Genomic DNA, 23780 nt, shown 5'->3' with positions numbered 1-23780 from the left:
GCATGCATCTGTGATGCACTGCTGCGTCCGAAGATGCAGCCATCAGATCACCATCAGCCATCTGAGTAACCATTACCAGTACACTTTAGGCGATATATCGTATGTTATATCGCTCCAAGGCAGACCGGAACAATATATCGTATACATCACACGTCCGAATGCTCTCTCCCATGGGTTGTTCTTGGGTTGTCCCGTCAGGCATGCTGCATGCTCAATGAGATGACCCAGGGAATGACGGCATGAACCTATTTACATTGGGAAACAACATATTATGTGTGACAAAAATACACTGATTAATGTGATATGCGACATGTGTGCAAATGTGTCTGAATCTGTATACTAAAAGCTACGATATGGTGACCATGGACTTATGCGCACGCAGGGGGGGTTTCCGAGTACCTGGAAACCCACCCTGCCCGCAGATCAATCGAGCAGGCTGTGCATAACGCACAATAAATGGCTTAGGGCACCCAGCTGTACGGAAGTACAGGCAGGCAAGTGTGCTCTTCTAGCTCATAGCATCCTGCATCAACTGCGGGGCTTGCAGCGCATCGACGTGACTCTGCCTATACCTCTGCTCCTCCCACCCTCCCGCATCTCCTCCTATCCTCCTGCGTCTCTGCCTGTCCCCCGTCTTCTGCATCTCTGCCTATTCTCCTCCTCCCGCATATCTAATATCCACCCACAGCTGCCTAAATGTCGCCGGGCTGCGAGGAATGGCCCTCCAGAGCACTGCACATCCCGGGGCACCAAGCTTGTGGGACCACGGGGCTTCCTCCCAACCTGAAGGTATTGTAACTGCTCTCTCTGTCACCGCTCCTCATTGTGCTGCTGTTCAAATCTCTCTCTCCTCATGCCTTACTCCCTCGCTCTCGTTCCCCCATGCCCCTTACCCCCCTCTCTCTCTACATCCCCATGCCTCTCTCTCCCATGCCCCCTCCCCCCTCAACGCCATCCTCTTTCTCTGTGCCTCTCTCTTTCCATGCCCTTCTATCTCTCCATGCCTCTGTCTCCCAATGCCCCCTCTCCCTGTGCCTCTTTCTCTGCCCCCTCTTCTCTCCCCATGCTCCCCTCCACTCCCATGTCCCCTTTCTCTCTCCATGTCCTCCCTCTCTCTCTCTCTCTCTCTCTCTCTCTCTCTCTCTCCCCCCATGCACCCCTTCTGTTTATCCCCATGCCCCCCCCCCCCCCCTTCATCTCCATTCCTCTTTCTCTGTCCCTCTCATGTATCCCTTGGCTCTGTATGTATGCACACATATGGGGTTATATATATATATATATATATATATATATATGTATGTATATATATATATATATATATATATAGAGAGAGAGAGAGACAGACAGACAGAGATAGTTAGATATACGTGTGGGTTGGGTATGTTATGCCGTCGGATCACAGAGATGCGACGGTCAGCCTACCGATGCCGCTGTGCTCGCCATGCTGTGAGCTTGGTGGCTTGCTGCGCACGCCACAGGTTCTATTCCCGCTGTATGGGTGTCGTGGACACCCATGAGTGAGAATAGCCCCTGTTAGCTGTCTGTCTGCATTGTCAGTGGTCAGGATTTTGGTGTCGGTATGCTGAGACCGCTGTGGTCCTGACTGCAGGCAATGTAACTGCATCCCATATGTGTGTGTATATACAGTGTATATTTTATATATATATATATATATAAAACCACCATACCGGCGACGGAATCCCGACTGCCGGCATACCGACAACTTTTCTCTCTCTTGGGGGTCCACGACCCCCCTGGAGGGAGAATAGATAGCGTGGCACGCGTGCCACCGTGCCCGCTGCGTGGCAAGCGCAGCGAGCCCGCAAGGGGCTCATTTGCGTTCGCCCAGCTGTCGGTATGCCGGCGGTTGGGATTCCGGCGCCGGTATGCTGGTCACCAGGAGCCCGACCGCCGGCAACACATACTACACCCCTGGAAACCACCACCCCTAAAAATCCTACGTTTGTCCCTGATGGATTTTTTTATGTCAAGTTCTGTTGTGTTTCATCGGTGAGTCGTGCGACTTTGTATATATGGTATTTAAACTAATCTCAGTGCAGTTAAAGAAACAGCCTGGGTCTCTGTTACAGATGGAGTGGTGTTTTGCTGCATCTGCCGTCTGTTAAGATGCAAATTTAAGGAAAAAGTCACTATGCCTCAGCACTTGGCTCAGTTTAATTGCGCCGCATGACGTATTAATGCTAGGTGTATGAGAGCACCTCTGTACATATCTGTGACCTTTATGGAACCATCACATTCCCAACTAAACCCACAATGAACCTCCATGCTACTCATGGCTACATCTTAAATGTAAGCATTTAATTACTTACAGCTTTCAATCTTCTTGCGTGAAATTCATCGGCTGTCACATACTTCTTGGGCTGTAATAGTTTATCTGTTAAATTTGCTACATAGCAACCAATTTTTGTCATTTGTGTTGCCATTGTATTGCTTGACTGTTGGATCTTGTTCTTCTCATATACAGTCTAAAAGGAAAATAAGCTTGTTATCAGGGAAAGTGAGAGAGACCATATAGACCACGCAGGACTAAGAGGAAGTGTTAGGCAAGACTGTGCAGGGTTTTACAGCAATTCACTTTTACATACCAAGTACTGAGCCCTGAAGTATGATTAGGGTGATTCAAGGGACTCTTGATGGCAGAAGACCAGTTAATTAGATGACTGCCATTTGATATGGCTATTCCTAGCCTGCTTTTACAATGGACATGTCTCTCTTATTGTAGCATTGTTTTCATCTATTGCACATAAATGCAAATAAACTTCTGAATGTAGGCCCTCATTCCGAGTTGATCGCTCGATAGCTACTTTTTGCAGCCGTGCAAACATATAGTCACCGCCCACGCAAGTGTGCGAACGCTTGTGCAGCTGAGCGGGACGAAAAAGTTTTTGCAGTTTCTGAGTAGGTCTAAACTTACTCAGCCCTTGCAATCACTTCATTCTGTCCGGTCCCGGAATTGACGTCAGACACCCACCCTGCAAACATCTGGACACGCCTCCGTTTTCCCTACCACTCCCAGAAAACAGTCAGTGACACCGATAAACGCCTTCTTCCTGTCAATCTCCTTGCGATCGGTTGTGCGAATGGATTCATCGCTAGAAGCATTGCACAGCAACGATGCTGTTTGTACCCACTGCGGTGCATACGCATGCGCAATAGTAACCTGATCGCTGCTCTGCGAAAAACGGCAGCGAGCGATCAACTCGGAATAAGGGCCGTATTTTTCTGAATGTACCAAAGTGATCTTTTACATATAGACTTGAAATTTGTACTACAAACCATTTAATGAACTGCCCCAACAAACAATCATTTATGTATCTATAACATTCTTTCAACATATATGGCGGGATGTAATGGAGACCGAGATCGCCGGTGGTGCAGGATGCCGAACAATCTCAGACGTTTTTAAAGATGCACATGATTGCCGATGAAACAGGGCATTGCCCCAAATGCCGTGCTTCTCATGCCACGCTGAGTCATCATTTTTGGGAATGTGGGAAAATACGGATATTCTGGTGTAAAATGTAGCAATATATCAATACTCTGTTCTCCTTATAGATTCCACCTGACCCGTTAGCACTACTCTGCTCCAATTTTGATAATTGTAATCTGGGACCATTCAAGCAGGCCATTCTACAGCTGTTGACCACGATTGTTACAGTGGCCAAAAAAGCCATTTCTATTCAATGGACCTCTAGAATCTAGAATCCCAACCAAATTAAACATGGTAAAAGATTACCTTTTACAGCTCCTTTATTTTGATAGAAAGTTAACAATTACAGACACTGAAACAGGAGTGGTGAAATTTAACAAAAAATGGGAACTTTTTATTGCATGGTTAAGTGTTTCAGCTCAAACTAAGATACTCAAACCTTTTGAAAACATGGAGTGGTTGCTTTACAGGCAGGTAGATTTGATGTCCTGAGCTTATACTCATGATGACCATTCTATTGCAGATTTGCATGGAAAAAAAATTAAATATATATATATATATATATATATATATATATGTGTGTATATATATATATATATATATATATAATGTGTGTGTGTATATATACATTTTTTTGTATGAATGGGCGGAATAGCATCATGAATCATATTACTAATGAGATATTGTGAAATGCACATTCTAGAATCTGCTTTTAAGTAACTACTGCTCTTCCCTGGTCCTCACTCTGATTATGGTGGTCATTCAGAGTTGTTTGCTCGCTAGCAGTTTTTAGCAGCCGTGCAAACGCTATGCCGCCTCCCACTGGGAGTGTATTTTAGCTTAGCAGAAGTGCGAACGAAAGGATCGCAGAGCGGCTACAAAATAATTTTGTGCAGTTTCAGCGTAGCTTCATACCTACTCAGTGCTTGCGATCACTTCAGACTGTTCAGTTCATGTTTTGACGTCACGAACACGCCCTGCGTTCGCCCAGCCACGCCTGCGTTTTTCCTGGCACGCCTGCGTTTTTTCGAACACTCCCTGAAAACGGTCAGTTGACACCCAGAAATGCCCACTTCCTGTCAATCACTCTGCGGCCAGCAGTGCGACTGAAAAGCTTCGCTAGACCTTGTGTGAAACTACATCGTTCGTTGTAATAGTACGACGCGCGTGCGCATTGCGCCGCATACGCATGTGCAGAAGTGCCATTTTTTTGCCTGATCGCTGTGCGAAGGAAAGCAACTAGCGAACAACTCGGAATGACCCCCCTATGTACTGTACAGTATGTTGTTTTATTGTATTGTAAGTAACCCCCTCTTTTCTTTTTATTTTTTTATTTACTTTCTATTGTTGCTACTGTTTAATTTTGACTATTTTCTGTTTCCTAACTGATTCATTTACTATTGTCGACTGTAGCGATCTCTCCATGCCACTTGTAGATATGTCATCATTGATGAGTTATCCACGTGTACCTGCTCATTTCTATTTTTGTATTAGATGGATATTCTGTTCTGTTGTGCTATCTGTCTACAGCCATATTGTACATTCTGTATCTTATGAACTTTTTGTCTGTCTCTGTTTTGCTATTAATAAACAGATGTTTAAAAAAAAAGAAAAAGAGGGCAAACACTTACAAGGCATGGTTTTGTCTTTGATTGCCCCTTTATAATAACGTCCGAGATCGGTCAGAAACCCGCATCTCCGGCCATCTCGGACTCCATTACATCCCACTGGTTGTATTTATTTATAGTCCTGCAGAATTTTTTTTTTACAAATTACAATTTATAATATATATTAAATCAACAAATAATAGATACCTGAGTATCTCTACAGAACACAACAACTCCTTTATCTGGCCTCTTTTTGGGTACAGTCTGTGTTCCGGCATGATAGAACACTACACCGGTAGCTTTATGTCGATATCCACCCAGATATGGTTTACGATAATTCAGCCTTTCAATTTCCACTGCTATATCCTGATAGGTTTCTTCTATTAAGCAAACACATAACAGTGTCAGTAAGACATGAATATAATGTTTTGCCCAGGCAATATCATGGAAGTAAGGGTGCTGTTATCTTGTACTGACATTTCTTATTAGAAAAGTAGAGTTATGGTAGACTTACCATTGTTAACTCTCTTTCTGCGAGGTACATAGGGTTCCACATGGAAACATCGGGGTGTAGAGTGGAACTTGATCCAGAGGCACCAACAGGCTAAAGCTTTAGGCTGTCCCAGGATGCATTGGGGCCTCCTCTATAACCCCGCCTCCAGGCACTGTGAGCTCAGTTTCGTTAACCAGTCCAATGTAGGAGCAGGTAAGAGAGAAGGTAGATGTTAGTTACACAGAACCACATTCTCACAACAGGAGAAGAAACCCATAGAAGCTAGGTGCATCAGGGTGGGTGCCCTGTGGAACCCAATGTACCTCGAAGAAATTGAGTTAACAATGGTAAGTCTACCATAACTCTCCTTTTCTGCAGCAGGTTACATTGGTTTCCACAGGGAAACATCGGTGATATCCTAAAGCAGTTCGTCAAGGGAGGATATGCGCCTCAGTGGTTATGAGAACCCAGCGTCCAAAGGAAGCATCCTCGGAGACGGAAGTATTATCACTGACCTGGTTTGGGAGTGTTGTGGACTCGGGGTTTCTTCCGGTGACCGGGAAGAGGAACCGCAACTGGGCCGCAGCAGAGATGGCCGAATGTAAGTTTTCCTCATGCAGGATCAGGTCGGCAAACAGGAGGCACACGTGGACGCTGAAGGTCTCCTGAAAGACAGAACTTGAAAGGTGCTGGTGAATCAGAGAAGAATACCAGGTGCTGGAGGCACAACTGCGCTTACGTGCGCTGGGGCTTGGAGACACTGAAGTGTTTGTAGGTGCTGAAGTGCTTGGAGGCACTGAGGTGCAGGGAGGCGCTGAAGTGCTTGGAGGCGCTTGGAGACACTGAGGTGCTTGGAGGCGCTGAGGCGCTTGGAGGCACTGAGGTGCTTGGAGGCGCGTGGAGACACTGAGGTGCTTGGAGGCGCTAAGGTGCTTGGAGGCACTGAGGTGCTTGGAGGTGCTAAGGCGCTTGGAGGCACTGAGGTGCTTGGAGGCACGGAGGTGCTTGAGGCACGGAGGTGCTTGAGGCACGGAGGTGCTTGGAGGCACGGAGATGCTCGGAAGCACGGAGGTGCTTGGAGGCACGGAGATGCTCGGAGGCATGGAGGTGCTTGGAGGCACGGAGATGCTCGGAGGCACGGAGGTGCTTGGAGGCACGGGGATGCTCGGAGGCACAGAGGTGCTGGGAGGCACAGAGATGCTCGGAGGCACGGAGGTGCTTGGAGGCACGGAGGTGCTTGGAGGCATGGAGATGCTCGGAGGCACGGGGATGCTCGGAGGCACGGAGGTGCTTGGAGGCACGGAGGTGCTTGGAGGCACGGAAGTCTGGCAATCACCACTCCTGGGGAACTGATAATACTCAGGCACTGATGCAGTTCCTAGTGCCTGAATTTATACTTCCCACCACCAGCTGGTTGGTGGAAAGTGCCTGATGACGTCACCCGCCCAGACGCCGGGCCGAGCGACGGGAGCCGGGAGCCGCCAGCGAGGACGGCCGCAGAGAGGACCAGCGCGCCCAGAGAGGTAAGTAAGGGGCCCGGGGCGGCGGCGTGACAAGTATCAAAGGCATAGAATCAAATAAACATGTTCACAGAGAACCACGTAGCTGCCATACACAATTGTTCTGCGGACGCGCCACGGCGGACCGCCCAAGAAGGTCCAACAGACTGAATAGAATGGGCATTAATAGCAGCAGGAGCTGGGAGGCCAGCCTGTGCATAAGCTTGTGCAATCACCATTCTAATCCATCTGGCCAAGGTTTGCTTATTCGCAGACCAGCCACCTTTGTGAAAACCAAACAAACGAGTTCTAAGAACTGCCCGGTCACGATGAAATATTAGAAAGGGTGGACGACAGGACAATGCGCCTAAGTCCGACACCCATCTTGCAGAGGCAAAGCCAGTAAAAACAAGACCTTGGCCGTGAGCCATTTAAGGTCCACCGTCTCAAGAGGTTCAAATGGAGACTCTTGCAGAGCATTCAGGAGAACAGACAGATCCCATGGAGCCACAGAAGGAACATAGGAAGGCTGAATCCGTAAGACACCCTGAGTGAATGTCCCTGAGTGAATGTATAAACGTCAGGTACAGTATAGACGCAATTTTTCACTGAAACCATACCGACAAGGCAGATATGTGAACCTTGAGGGAGGCCAGACGAAGGCCCAAGTCAAGGCCACTTTGCAGAAAAGCCAGAATTCTGGAAGTTCTGAATCTGTATGCATCATAATTCTTATCAGTACACCAGGTGAAGTAAGAATTCCAGACCCTGTAATAGATCTGAGCAGATGCCGGTTTGCAGGCTTTTAACATAGTTTGGATGTCACAGAGAATACTTTGGCTCTCAGGAGTGATGCCTTAAGAGCCACGCCATCAAAGCCAGCCTGGCCAGGTCCGGATATGGACAAGGGCCCTGTACGAGGATGTCTGGGCGCTGAGGAAGTAGAAGAGGACGCTCTGTCGATAGACCGTGCATATCTGAGAACCAATGCCATCTGGGCCACGCTGGAGAGACTAGAAGTAGAAATCCTCCTTCTTGTTTGAACTTCCGCAGGACCCTGGGCAAGAGTGACACTGCAGGGAACATGTAGGGCAGCTGAAAGTTCCATGGAATTGCCAGTGCGTTTACGAACGCTGCTTGAGGATCACTGGTCCTTGATCCGAAGACCGGAACCTTGCGATTGTGTCAAGACGCCATCAGGTCTACGTCTGGTAGGCCCCACTTGTCCACTAGGAGTTGAAAAGACTTCTGGATGAAGAGTCTACTCTCCAGTGTGCACGTCCTGGTGACTGAGGAAGTCCACTTCCCAGTTTAGGATGCCTGGAATGAACACTGCCGATATTGCTGGCAGATGGCGTTCCGCCAATGAAGGATTTTTGACATTTCCATCATAGCCATGCGGCTTCGAGTGCCGCCTTGATGGTTTATGTATGACCGTACTTGAACCGGCCTGTCAATGCATTGAACACAGCCTGCAACTCCAGAATGTTTATTGGGAGCCAGGACAAACGTAGTTGACGCCTAGGCTGCCAACACACCCGCCTCAGAGCACGCCTCCTGAATATAATAGGCGGCGGTGGTAATGTGAGACAGGTATTGTCTGGCATTGTCAGATATATCCTCGGGCAGCTCTTCCTCTAATGCCTGAACCCATGCTTCAATTCTTTTTGCAGCCCAAGAGGCCGCAATAGTGGGTCTATATACAACACCTGTAAGGGAGTAAATAGATTTCAGGCATCCCTCCACACGCTTATCTGTCGGTTCCTTCAGTGAAGTGACAATGGTGACAGGCAGAGTGGACGACACCACTCGGCGGTGAATTTTTCCACTTGTTACATAACTCTGCAGGGAAAGGATAGCGAGCCAAGGCCAGTTTAGACAGAGGGAATTTCTTCCCTGGATTAGAACAAGGGTCCTGCCTGATGTCCACCAAATGGTCAGAATGGGGTAATAGATTTTTAACCACCTTCTACCGTTTAAACATATCAGTTTTCTTAGCCACAGTAGGGTAATCCTCATCATCAGTGATTTGTAGGATTTGCTTAATAGCAACCACAAGGGCAGGGGCATCAATTTGCAATGGAGAATCCTCGTCAGAAACACCTGATTCAGTGTCTGACAGGACAGTATGCTCCACCTCCTCTTCAGATGAAACATCTGAGAGATTTGTGGTTTGTGAGGAGGAAGCAGCAAGAGTGACCTGGAGTAGATTTCTGCCTGACAAAGGAATGATTTAATTGATGCAACTGATTAGAAAATTTTTGTGCCCAAGGCGGATTGACCATAGAGACAATTTGTGGCTGTAATGGCAAACAGGTGGTCCCATAGGGGGCATAAGGCGTTCCACCAGAATACCCAGTAAATCTTTGGCACACACTTCCAAAGACTTACTGCCCTTCTTGTTAGACATTGTACACAAATGCAACAACAGAGCGAATTAGTACGATAAAGCCAGACAGAGTACAATACCTGAAAATAAATCCGTTAGTATGTGACTGTAGACACAGTACACAACACCAGCGAATAAATCCAGTATTATGTGACCGAGTACACAGTAGAATACACGTAATAGGTAAATAGTGTGATGCACTATATATATGACCTTGACGCACCTAGTCCCCTAGGGTACAGAATATAGTGATAGATCTATCTGGGAAACACTGAAAGCGAAATCACACAGCAGACACAGGCACACACAGTCACGGGCAATGCTGATAATTATTATGTCAATAAAAGTGCACTGTACTAGTATATGTACAGATATATGTATATATAACACAGCATGGTCCTAGACGGGAGGTTTATATCAGAATACTTATGCAATATATCCTGTAATAGGTACACTTTTTCTTAATTAACACTGTCTGTATAAAAACATGTAGGATACTCAAGTGTTTGTAAAGTCACATAGCTGTATACAGGGGGCTTTACAAGGGAGACCTTGCCCTGCAGTCCCAGAGACTAGCCGCAACTATGCTTATAAGATGGCGCCCTGCGTCTCAGTCAGGAACTGAGGGAGAGTTTGAGGCAGCTCCAGGGCGGGAAAATCTGCATTAGATGGCGCCCTGGGCCGGGGAGAGGCTACAGGTCAAGCGCCAGCTCCCCTATGCTAGACTTCCACCCCAGGTACTAGCGAGCCTTATTAAATGGGGCTTTAGTACACCCGACCTGTGCTCTATTGCCCTGGTGGTCTAGTGGGGTCCCTGCTCGGTGACAGTGTCCACGTCAGCGCCGCAACCCGTCTCCCTAAGTCGCGGACCTTCTGGTGGACCCTGTTACATCCTCCCCGTAGCAGCCACGTGAAACAGGAGAGCGACTGTGACCGCGTGCCTAAAGCCATAGCGTCTCCGCCGCAAGTCCCCGGGAACAGGTTGCAGGAGTATGCAACCCCGCTAGGGAGGTGATAGAGTGACATCGCTGAAGTGTCACCATGACATACAGCGCTGACAGTCCACTTTTGAAGAAATTTCTGTCAGAAAAAGCTTTTTCAGGGCTGCCCAGTGCATACTACCTGTTAAGTGACCTGCTGCTACAGATACCAACTAAAACTGGGCTCACCTCACAGTGTCTGGAGGCGGTGTTATAGAGGAAGCCTCAATGCATCCTGGGACAGCCTAAAGTTTGAAATGGCACAAAAGTGCAGTCCTCCTTACTGAGCGCTTACAAGCTGCAGCTGCTTTCCTCCGTGCATAAGCAGATCAGCTCAATCTGGAATAAATCCACATTCAAAACACTAAAGTCAAGAAAGAAACACAGCGCTGCTGTTACCCTTCTGTTTAAACTTCCCAGCTGCGTATTGTATAAGGGAAATAGATGGACTTGTTCCCAGCGTATTAGAAATAGTTCATCCAGCATAGATGATACAATACAAGCAGACCTTTGTTCATAAAAAATTCTCCTTCTAAAAAGTTCATGGGGTACAGTTCAGATTTACAGAGTTTTACCGGTTATAATCCTGGATCTCATATGCACAAGAAACGGAGCTCACCAGATCCTCGGGATACCATTATTTAAGCGGTACTTTCAAAAACGGGATTTGTCTTACCCGCTGACACCAAATCTCCACCGCTAGCTGTCCTTTGACGGTGAGTCCCCCAGCGCTGCAGCGCAGCCAGGCTTCTCCGTTACTTCTCCTCCCGAACTGTTTCTCCCCTGTTCTGCACGAACAAACAGACCACGTCCACCTGCTGCCGACGCGTTTCCACCCGTAATAGGGTCTTTGTCAAGGCCTAAAGTTTTAGACTCTTGGTGCCTCTGGATCAAGATCCACTCTACACCCTGTTGTTTCCATGCGGAAACCAATGTAACCTGCTGCAGAAATACTGTATCATACTGTACTGTAAGCATTAATCTCTCCAGGTTTCTGCATGACACTTCTAGAAACACAACTAAGATATAAAGATACACACAAACACACACAATGCAAAACAAATGATGTAAAAATAAGAATTTACTTACCGGTAATTCTATTTCTCGTAGTCCGTAGTGGATGCTGGGGACTCCGTCAGGACCATGGGGAATAGCGGCTCCGCAGGAGACAGGGCACAAAAGTAAAAGCTTTAGGATCAGGTGGTGTGCACTGGCTCCTCCCCCTATGACCCTCCTCCAAGCCTCAGTTAGGATACTGTGCCCGGACGAGCGTACACAATAAGGAAGGATTTTGAATCCCGGGTAAGACTCATACCAGCCACACCAATCACACTGTACAACCTGTGATCTGAACCCAGTTAACAGCATGATAACAGCGGAGCCTCTGAAAAGATGGCTCACAACAATAATAACCCGATTTTTGTAACAATAACTATGTACAAGTATTGCAGACAATCCGCACTTGGGATGGGCGCCAGCATCCACTACGGACTACGAGAAATAGAATTATCGGTAAGTAAATTCTTATTTTCTCTGACGTCCTAAGTGGATGCTGGGGACTCCGTCAGGACCATGGGGATTATACCAAAGCTCCCAAACGGGCGGGAGAGTGCGGATGACTCTGCAGCACCGAATGAGAGAACTCCAGGTCCTCCTCAGCCAGGGTGTGCCCCTGACCAAGTAGCAGCTCGGCAAAGTTGTAAAGCCGAGACCCCTCGGGCAGCCGCCCAAGATGAGCCCACCTTCCTTGTGGAATGGGCATTTACATATTTTGGCTGTGGCAGGCCTGCCACAGAATGTGCAAGCTGAATTGTACTACACATCCAACTAGCAATCGTCTGCTTAGAAGCAAGAGCACCCAGTTTTTTGGGTGCCTACAGGATAACAGCAAGTCAGTTTTCCTGACTCCAGCCGTCCTGGAACCTATAATTTCAGGGCCCTGACAACATCCAGCAACTTGGAGTCCTCCAAGTCCCTAGTAGCCGCAGGTACCACAATAAGCTGGTGCAGGTGAAACGCTGACACCACCTTAGGGAGAAACTGGGGACGAGTCCGCAGCTCTGCCCTGTCCGAATGGACAATCAGATATGGGCTTTGTGAGACAAAGCCGCCAATTCTGACACTCGCCTGGCCGAGGCCAGGGCCAACAGCATGGTCACTTTCCATGTGAGATATTTCAAATCCACAGATTTGAGCGGTTTAAACCAATGTGATTTGAGGAATCCCAGAACTACGTTGAGATCCCACAGTGCCACTGGTGGCACAAAAGGGGGTTGTATATGCAGTACTCCCTTGACAAACTTCTGGACTTCAGGAACTGAAGCCAATCTTTTCTGGAAGAAAATTGACAGGGCCGAAATTTGAACCCTAATGGACCCCAATTTGAGGCCCATAGACACTCCTGTTTGCAGGAAATGCAGGAATCGACCGAGTTGAAATTTCTTCGTGGGGCCTTCCTGGCCTCACACCACGCAACATATTTTCGCCACATGTGGTGATAATGTTGTGCCATCACCTCCTTCCTGGCTTTGACCAGGGTAGGAATGACCTCTTCCGGAATGCATTTTTCCCTTAGGATCCGGCGTTCCACCGCCATGCCGTCAAACGCAGCCGCGGTAAGTCTTGGAACAGACATGGTACTTGCTGAAGCAAGTCCCTTCTTAGCGGCAGAGGCCATGAGTCCTCTGTGAGCATTTCTTGAAGTTCCGGGTACCAAGTCCTTCTTGGCCAATCCGGAGCCACGAGTATAGTTCTTACTCCTCTACGTCTTATAATTCTCAGTACCTTGGGTATGAGAAGCAGAGGAGGGAACACATACACCGACTGGTACACCCACGGTGTTACCAGAACGTCCACAGCTATTGCCTGAGGATCTCTTGACCTGGCGCAATACCTGTCCAGTTTTTTGTTCAGGCGGGACGCCATCATGTCCACCTTTGGTCTTTCCCAACGGTTCACAATCATGTGGAAGACTTCCCGATGAAGTCCCCACTCTCCCGGGTGGAGGTCGTGCCTGCTGAGGAAGTCTGCTTCCCAGTTGTCCACTCCCGGAATGAACACTGCTGACAGTGTTATCACATGATTTTCTGCCCAGCGAAGAATCCTTGCAGTTTCTGCCATTGCCCTCCTGCTTCTTGTGCCGCCCTGTTTGTTTACGTGGGCGACTGCCGTGATGTTGTCCCACTGGATCAATACCGGCTGACCTTGAAGCAGAGGTCTTGCTAAGCTTAGAGCATTGTAAATTGCCCTTAGCTCCAGTATATTTATGTGGAGAGAAGTCTCCAGACTATATCACACTCCCTGGAAATTTTTTCCCTGTGTGACTGCTCCCCAGCCTCTCAGGCTGGCATCCGTGGTCACCAGGACCCAGTCCTGAATGCCGAATCTGCGGCCCTTTAATAGATGAGCACTCTGCAGCCACCGCAGAAGAAACACCCTTGTCCTTGGAGACAGGGTTATCCGCTGATGCATCTGAAGATGCGATCCGGACCATTTTTCCAGCAGATCCCACTGAAAAGTTCTTGCGTGAAATCTGCCGAATGGAATCGCTTCGTAAGAAGCCACCATTTTTCCCAGGACCCTTGTGCAATGATGCACTGACACTTTTCCTGGTTTTAGGAGGTTCCTGACTAGCTCGGATAACTCCCTGGCTTTCTTCTCCGGGAGAAACACCCTTTTCTGGACTGTGTCCAGAATCATCCCTAGGAACAGCAGACGTGTCGTCGGAAACAGCTGCGATTTTGGAATATTTAGAATCCACCCGTGCTGTCGTAGAACTACTTGAGATAGTGCTACTCCGACCTCCAACTGTTCTCTGGACCTTGCCCTTATCAGGAGATCGTCCATTTTCTTTGAAGAAGAATCATCATTTCGGTCATTACCTTGGAAAAGACCCGGGGTGCCGTGGACAATCCAAACGGCAGCGTCTGAAACTGATAGTGACAGTTCTGTACCACGAACCTGAGGTACCCTTGGTGAGAAGGGCAAATTGGGATATGGAGGTAAGCATCCCTGATGTCCAGGGACACCATATAGTCCCCTTCTTCCTGGTTCGCTATCACTGCTCTGAGTGACTCCATCTTGATTTGAACCTTTGTATGTAAGTGCACACAGGGGGGTGGGGGATATAGCGACCGTCGGTGTCTTAAATTAGTTCAATAAATATGGATCTAAAAAGTGTATCTAATAACGAGTAACCAGATCAGAAGGTGATTTAAAAAAGGGGGGGTGTTTATTTAGACACTAAAACAGATATTAATTACATATAGAGCTAAAATCTAAACAGCAGTTCTTCTTAAAAAATGGGATTTAAAACAACATACACAATACTTTAAAATACCAGTTAAAATATGTTTAAAACTCTGTAAAACAATTTTAACTTAACTTGGTAAAAGGTCACTGCCAGGTAGCCCTAGGCTACCTGGCAGTGACCTTTTACCAAGTTAAGTTAAAATTGTTTTACAGAGTTTTAAACATATTTTAACTGGTATTTTAAAGTATTGTGTATGTTGTTTTAAATCCCATTTTTTAAGAAGAACTGCTGTTTAGATTTTAGCTCTATATGTAATTAATATCTGTTTTAGTGTCTAAATAAACACCCCCCCTTTTTTAAATCACCTTCTGATCTGGTTACTCGTTATTAGATACACTTTTTAGATCCATATTTATTGAACTAATTTAAGACACCGACGGTCGCTATATCCCCCACCCCCCTGTGTGCATTTTCTCGTTGTTTCAGGGAATTACCATCCCTGTGTCTCTGGGGGACAGCTGACGCCCTGTGTTAATTCCTAGGGAGTGTCATTTATTATTTATACGTGGATCTTAGATTATTTGGTGTTGTACACAAGTGGCGCAAATAATTTCCCCCCTATTGTAGAAATCCTTTGTATGTAAGTGTTCAAATATTTCAGATTTAGAATAGGTCTCACCGAGCCGTCTGGCTTCAGTACCACAATATAGTGTGGAATAATACCCCTTTCCTTGTTGTAGGAGGGGTACTTTGATTATCACCTGCTGGGAATACAGCTTGTGAATTCTTTCCAATACTGCCTCCCTGTCGGAGGGAGACGTTGGTAAAGCAGACTTCAGGAACCTGCGAGGGGGAGACGTCTCGAATTTCCAATCTGTACCCCTGGGATACTACTTGTAGGCTCCAGGGGTCCACTTGCGAGTGAGCCCACTGCGTGCTGAAACTCTTGAGACGACCCCCCACCACACCTGAGTCCGCTTGTACGGCCCCAGCGTCATGCTGAGGACTTGGTAGAAGCGGTGGAGGGCTTCTGTTCCTGGGAATGGGCTGCCTGCTGCAGTCTTCTTCCCTTTCCTCTATCCCTGGGTAGAGATGAGCGCCTGAAATTTTTCGGGTTTTGTGTTTTGGTTTTGGGTTCGGTTCCGCGGCCGTGTTTTGGGTTCGAACGCGTTTTGGCAAAACCTCACCGAATTATTTTTGTCGGATTCGGGTGTGTTTTGGATTCGGGTGTTTTTTTCCAAAAACACTAAAAAACAGCTTAAATCATAGAATTTGGGGGTCATTTTGATCCCAAAGTATTATTAACCTCAAAAACCATAATTTACACTCATTTTCAGTCTATTCTGAATACCTCACACCTCACAATATTATTTTTAGTCCTAAAATTTGCACCGAGGTCGCTGTGTGAGTAAGATAAGCGACCCTAGTGGCCGACACAAACACCGGGCCCATCTAGGAGTGGCACTGCAGTGTCACGCAGGATGTCCCTTCCAAAAAACCCTCCCCAAACAGCACATGACGCAAAGAAAAAAAGAGGCGCAATGAGGTAGCTGTGTGAGTAAGATTAGCGACCCTAGTGGCCGACACAAACACCGGGCCCATCTAGGAGTGGCACTGCAGTGTCACGCAGGATGTCCCTTCCAAAAAACCCTCCCCAAACAGCACATGACGCAAAGAAAAAAAGAGGCGCAATGAGGTAGCTGACTGTGTGAGTAAGATTAGCGACCCTAGTGGCCGACACAAACACCGGGCCCATCTAGGAGTGGCACTGCAGTGTCACGCAGGATGGCCCTTCCAAAAAACCCTCCCCAAACAGCACATGACGCAAAGAAAAAAAGAGGCGCAATGAGGTAGCTGACTGTGTGAGTAAGATTAGCGACCCTAGTGGCCGACACAAACACCGGGCCCATCTAGGAGTGGCACTGCAGTGTCACGCAGGATGTCCCTTCCAAAAAACCCTCCCCAAACAGCACATGACGCAAAGAAAAAAAGAGGCGCAATGAGGTAGCTGTGTGAGTAAGATTAGCGACCCTAGTGGCCGACACAAACACCGGGCCCATCTAGGAGTGGCACTGCAGTGTCACGCAGGATGTCCCTTCCAAAAAACCCTCCCCAAACAGCACATGACGCAAAGAAAAAAAGAGGCGCAATGAGGTAGCTGTGTGAGTAAGATTAGCGACCCTAGTGGCCGACACAAACACCGGGCCCATCTAGGAGTGGCACTGCAGTGTCACGCAGGATGTCCCTTCCAAAAAACCCTCCCCAAACAGCACATGACGCAAAGAAAAAAAGAGGCGCAATGAGGTAGCTGACTGTGTGAGTAAGATTAGCGACCCTAGTGGCCGACACAAACACCGGGCCCATTTAGGAGTGGCACTGCAGTGTCACGCAGGATGTCCCTTCCAAAAAACCCTCCCCAATCAGCACATGATGCAAAGAAAAAGAAAAGAAAAAAGAGGTGCAAGATGGAATTATCCTTGGGCCCTCCCACCCACCCTTATGTTGTATAAACAAAACAGGACATGCACACTTTAACCAACCCATCATTTCAGTGACAGGGTCTGCCACACGACTGTGACTGATATGACGGGTTGGTTTGGACCCCCCCCAAAAAAGAAGCAATTAATCTCTCCTTGCACAAACTGGCTCTACAGAGGCAAGATGTCCACCTCATCTTCACCCTCCGATATATCACCGTGTACATCCCCCTCCTCACAGATTATCAATTCGTCCCCACTGGAATCCACCATCTCAGCTCCCTGTGTACTTTGTGGAGGCAATTGCTGCTGGTCAATGTCTCCGCGGAGGAATTGATTATAATTCATTTTAATGAACATCATCTTCTCCACATTTTCTGGATGTAACCTCGTACGCCGATTGCTGACAAGGTGAGCGGCGGCACTAAACACTCTTTCGGAGTACACACTTGTGGGAGGGCAACTTAGGTAGAATAAAGCCAGTTTGTGCAAGGGCCTCCAAATTGCCTCTTTTTCCTGCCAGTATAAGTACGGACTGTGTGACGTGCCTACTTGGATGCGGTCACTCATATAATCCTCCACCATTCTATCAATGTTGAGAGAATCATATGCAGTGACAGTAGACGACATGTCCGTAATCGTTGTCAGGTCCTTCAGTCCGGACCAGATGTCAGCATCAGCAGTCGCTCCAGACTGCCCTGCATCACCGCCAGCGGGTGGGCTCGGAATTCTGAGCCTTTTCCTCGCACCCCCAGTTGCGGGAGAATGTGAAGGAGGAGATGTTGACAGGTCGCGTTCCGCTTGACTTGACAATTTTGTCACCAGCAGGTCTTTCAACCCCAGCAGACCTGTGTCTGCCGGAAAGAGAGATCCAAGGTAGGCTTTAAATCTAGGATCGAGCACGGTGGCCAAAATGTAGTGCTCTGATTTCAACAGATTGACCACCCGTGAATCCTTGTTAAGCGAATTAAGGGCTGCATCCACAAGTCCCACATGCCTAGCGGAATCGCTCCCTTTTAGCTCCTTCTTCAATGCCTCCAGCTTCTTCTGCAAAAGCCTGATGAGGGGAATGACCTGACTCAGGCTGGCAGTGTCTGAACTGACTTCACGTGTGGCAAGTTCAAAGGGCATCAGAACCTTGAACAACGTTGAAATCATTCTCCACTGCACTTGAGACAGGTGCATTCCATCTCCTATATCGTGCTCAATTGTATAGGCTTGAATGGCCTTTTGCTGCTCCTCCAACCTCTGAAGCATATAGAGGGTTGAATTCCACCTCGTTACCACTTCTTGCTTCAGATGATGGCAGGGCAGGTTCAGTAGTTTTTGGTGTTGCTCCAGTCTTCTGTACGTGGTGCCTGTACGCCGAAAGTGTCCCGCAATTCTTCTGGCCACCGACAGCATCTCTTGCACGCCCCTGTCGTTTTTTAAAAAATTCTGCACCACCAAATTCAAGGTATGTGCAAAACATGGGACGTGCTGGAATTTGCCCATATTTAATGCACACACAATATTGCTGGCGTTGTCCGATGCCACAAATCCACAGGAGAGTCCAATTGGGGTAAGCCATTCCGCGATGATCTTCCTCAGTTGCCGTAAGAGGTTTTCAGCTGTGTGCGTATTCTGGAAAGCGGTGATACAAAGCGTAGCCTGCCTAGGAAAGAGTTGGCGTTTGCGAGATGCTGCTACTGGTGCCGCCGCTGCTGTTCTTGCGGCGGGAGTCCATACATCTACCCAGTGGGCTGTCACAGTCATATAGTCCTGACCCTGCCCTGCTCCACTTGTCCACATGTCCGTGGTTAAGTGGACATTGGGTACAACTGCATTTTTTAGGAGACTGGTGAGTCTTTTTCTGACGTCCGTGTACATTCTCGGTATCGCCTGCCTAGAGAAGTGGAACCTAGATGGTATTTGGTAACGGGGGCACACTGCCTCAATAAATTGTCTAGTTCCCTGTGAACTAACGGCGGATACCGGACGCACGTCTAACACCAACATAGTTGTCAAGGACTCAGTTATCCGCTTTGCAGTAGGATGACTGCTGTGATATTTCATCTTCCTCGCAAAGGACTGTTGAACAGTCAATTGCTTACTGGAAGTAGTACAAGTGGGCTTACGACTTCCCCTCTGGGATGACCATCGACTCCCAGCGGCAACAACAGCAGCGCCAGCAGCAGTAGGCGTTACACGCAAGGATGCATCGGAGGAATCCCAGGCAGGAGAGGACTCGTCAGACTTGCCAGTGACATGGCCTGCAGGACTATTGGCATTCCTGGGGAAGGAGGAAATTGACACTGAGGGAGTTGGTGGGGTGGTTTGCGTGAGCTTGGTTACAAGAGGAAGGGATTTACTGGTCAGTGGACTGCTTCCGCTGTCACCCAAAGTTTTTGAACTTGTCACTGACTTATTATGAATGCGCTGCAGGTGACGTATAAGGGAGGATGTTCCGAGGTGGTTAACGTCCTTACCCCTACTTATTACAGCTTGACAAAGGGAACACACGGCTTGACACCTGTTGTCCGCATTTCTGGTGAAATACCTCCACACCGAAGAGCTGATTTTTTTGGTATTTTCACCTGGCATGTCAACGGCCATATTCCTCCCACGGACAACAGGTGTCTCCCCGGGTGCCTGACTTAAACAAACCACCTCACCATCAGAATCCTCCTGGTCAATTTCCTCCCCAGCGCCAGCAACACCCATATCCTCCTCATCCTGGTGTACTTCAACACTGACATCTTCAATCTGACTATCAGGAACTGGACTGCGGGTGCTCCTTCCAGCACTTGCAGGGGGCGTGCAAATGGTGGAAGGCGCATGCTCTTCACGTCCAGTGTTGGGAAGGTCAGGCATCGCAACCGACACAATTGGACTCTCCTTGTGGATTTGGGATTTCAAAGAACGCACAGTTCTTTGCGGTGCTTTTGCCAGCTTGAGTCTTTTCAGTTTTCTAGCGAGAGGCTGAGTGCTTCCATCCTCATGTGAAGCTGAACCACTAGCCATGAACATAGGCCAGGGCCTCAGCCGTTCCTTGCCACTCCGTGTGGTAAATGGCATATTGGCAAGTTTACGCTTCTCCTCCGACAATTTTATTTTAGGTTTTGGAGTCCTTTTTTTACTGATATTTGGTGTTTTGGTTTTGACATGCTCTGTACTATGCCATTGGGCATCGGCCTTGGCAGACGACGTTGCTGGCATTTCATCGTCTCGGCCATGACTAGTGGCAGCAGCTTCAGCACGAGGTGGAAGTGGATCTTGATCTTTCCCTAATTTTGGAACCTCAACATTTTTGTTCTCCATATTTTAATAGGCACAACTAAAAGGCACCTCAGGTAAACAATGCAGATGGATGGATTGGATACTAGTATACAATTATGGACGGGCTGCCGAGTGCCGACACAGAGGTAGCCACAGCCGTGAACTACCGCACTGTACTGTGTCTGCTGCTAATATATAGACTGGTTGATAAAGAGATAGTATACTCGTAACTAGTATGTATGTATAAAGAAAGGAAAAAAAACCACGGTTAGGTGGTATATACAATTATGGACGGGCTGCCGAGTGCCGACACAGAGGTAGCCACAGCCGTGAACTACCGCACTGTACTGTGTCTGCTGCTAATATATAGACTGGTTGATAAAGAGATAGTATACTCGTAACTAGTATGTATGTATAAAGAAAGAAAAAAAAACCACGGTTAGGTGGTATATACAATTATGGACGGGCTGCCGAGTGCCGACACAGAGGTAGCCACAGCCGTGAACTACCGCACTGTACTGTGTCTGCTGCTAATATATAGACTGGTTGATAAAGAGATAGTATACTCGTAACTAGTATGTATGTATAAAGAAAGAAAAAAAAACCACGGTTAGGTCACTGGTATATACAATTATGGACGGGCTGCCGAGTGCCGACACAGAGGTAGCCACAGCCGTGAACTACCGCACTGTACTGTGTCTGCTGCTAATATATAGACTGGTTGATAAAGAGATAGTATACTCGTAACTAGTATGTATGTATAAAGAAAGAAAAAAAAACCACGGTTAGGTGGTATATACAATTATGGACGGGCTGCCGAGTGCCGACACAGAGGTAGCCACAGCCGTGAACTACCGCACTGTACTGTGTCTGCTGCTAATATATAGACTGGTTGATAAAGAGATAGTATACTCGTAACTAGTATGTATGTATAAAGAAAGAAAAAAAAACCACGGTTAGGTCACTGGTATATACAATTATGGACGGGCTGCCGAGTGCCGACACAGAGGTAGCCACAGCCGTGAACTACCGCACTGTACTGTGTCTGCTGCTAATATATAGACTGGTTGATAAAGAGATAGTATACTCGTAACTAGTATGTATGTATAAAGAAAGAAAAAAAAACCACGGTTAGGTCACTGGTATATACAATTATGGACGGGCTGCCGAGTGCCGACACAGAGGTAGCCACAGCCGTGAACTACCGCACTGTACTGTGTCTGCTGCTAATATATAGACTGGTTGATAAAGAGATAGTATACTCGTAACTAGTATGTATGTATAAAGAAAGAAAAAAAAACCACGGTTAGGTGGTATATACAATTATGGACGGGCTGCCGAGTGTCGACACAGAGGTAGCCACAGCCGTGAACTACCGCACTGTACTGTGTCTGCTGCTAATATATAGACTGGTTGATAAAGAGATAGTATACTCGTAACTAGTATGTATGTATAAAGAAAGAAAAAAAAACCACGGTTAGGTCACTGGTATATACAATTATGGACGGGCTGCCGAGTGCCGACACAGAGGTAGCCACAGCCGTGAACTACCGCACTGTACACTGGTTGATAAAGAGATAGTAGTATACTCGTAACAACTAGTATGACGACGGTATAAAGAATGAAAAAAAAACCACGGTTAGGTGGTATATAATACAATTATGGTTGGACGGACTGCCTGCCGAGTGCCGACACAGAGGTAGCCACAGCCGTGAACTACCGCACTGTACACTGGTTGATAAAGAGATAGTAGTATACTCGTAACAACTAGTATGACGACGGTATAAAGAATGAAAAAAAAACCACGGTTAGGTGGTATATAATACAATTATGGTTGGACGGACTGCCTGCCGAGTGCCGACACAGAGGTAGCCACAGCCGTGAACTACCGCACTGTACACTGGTTGATAAAGAGATAGTAGTATACTACTAACAACTAGTATGACGACGGTATAAAGAACGAAAAAAAAACCACGGTTAGGTGGTATATATTATAATACAATTATGGATGGACGGACTGCCTGCCGAGTTCCGACACAGAGGTAGCCACAGCCGTGAACTACCGCACTGTACACTGGTTGATAAAGAGATAGTAGTATACTCGTAACAACTAGTATGACGACGGTATAAAGAACGAAAAAAAAACCACGGTTAGGTGGTATATATTATAATACAATTATGGATGGACGGACTGCCTGCCGAGTGCCGACACAGAGGTAGCCACAGCCGTGAACTACCGCACTGTACTGTGTCTGCTGCTAATATAGACTGGTTGATAAAGAGATAGTATACAATACTACTAATATACTGGTGGTCAGGCACTGGTCACCACTAGTCACACTGGCAGTGGCACTCCTGCAGCAAAAGTGTGCACTGTTTAATTTTAATATAATATTATTTATCATGTACTCCTGGCTCCTGCTATAACAACCTGCAGTGCTCCCCAGTCTCCCCCACAATTATAAGCTTTATATACAATACATTGATGTGCAGCACACTGGGCTGAGCAGTGCACACAGACTGAGTCACTGTGTGACTGTGTATCGTTTTTTTCAGGCAGAGAACGGATATATTAAATAAAACAAACAACTGCACTGTCTCTGGTGGTCACTGGTCACTGTGGTCGTCAGTCACTAAACTCTGTCTGCACTCTGCACTCTCTTCTAATCTACAGTATCACAGCAATCTCTCTCTCTCTCTCTCTTCTAAATCTAATCTAAATGGAGAGGACGCCAGCCACGTCCTCTCCCTATCAATCTCAATGCACGTGTGAAAATGGCGGCGACGCGCGGCTCCTTATATAGAATCCGAGTCTCGCGATAGAATCCGAGCCTCGCGAGAATCCGACAGCGTCATGATGACGTTCGGGCGCGCTCGGGTTAACCGAGCAAGGCGGGAAGATCCGAGTCGCTCGGACCCGTGAAAAAAAAAGTGAAGTTCGTGCGGGTTCGGATTCAAAGAAACCGAACCCGCTCATCTCTATCCCTGGGCAGATATGACTGGCCTTTTGCCCGCTTGCCCTTATGGGGACGAAAGGACTGAGGCTGAAAAGACGGTGTCTTTTTCTGCTGAGATGTGACTTGGGGTAAAAAAGGTGGATTTTCCAGCTGTTGCCATGGCCACCAGGTCCGATGGACCGACCCCAAATAACTCCTCTCCTTTATACGGCAATACTTCCATGTGCCGCTTGGAATCTGCATCACCTGACCACTGTCGTGTCCATAAACATCTTCTGGCAGATATGGACATCGCACTTACTCTTGATGCCAGAGTGCAAATATCCCTCTGTGCATCTCGCATATATAGAAATGCATCCTTTAAATGCTCTATAGTCAATAAAATACTGCCCCTGTCAAGGGTATCAATATTTTCAG

The 23780-nt window shown here is 47.4% G+C and overlaps 1 protein-coding gene across 3 annotated transcripts in view; it reads right to left on the bottom strand.

Annotated features, from left to right (window-relative positions):
* The window catches only part of IQUB (IQ motif and ubiquitin domain containing), a 112588-nt gene that overhangs the window by 67294 nt on the left and 21514 nt on the right, over positions 1–23780 (bottom strand). For all 3 annotated transcript variants that reach the window (XM_063927177.1, XM_063927179.1, XM_063927178.1), the window contains 2 exons: positions 5266–5438; positions 2331–2486 (listed from right to left, as the gene is read on the bottom strand). In XM_063927177.1, coding sequence (XP_063783247.1) covers positions 2331–2486; positions 5266–5438 — 329 coding nt within the window. The remainder of the gene's footprint in view (positions 1–2330; positions 2487–5265; positions 5439–23780) is intronic.

Source organism: Pseudophryne corroboree, chromosome 6, assembly GCF_028390025.1.
Source record: "Pseudophryne corroboree isolate aPseCor3 chromosome 6, aPseCor3.hap2, whole genome shotgun sequence".
In the NCBI taxonomy this organism is placed as follows: Eukaryota; Metazoa; Chordata; class Amphibia; order Anura; family Myobatrachidae; genus Pseudophryne; species Pseudophryne corroboree.
The sequence above is the reverse complement of the archived record's forward strand: the minus strand, read 5'-3'. Positions and strand labels throughout refer to the sequence as shown.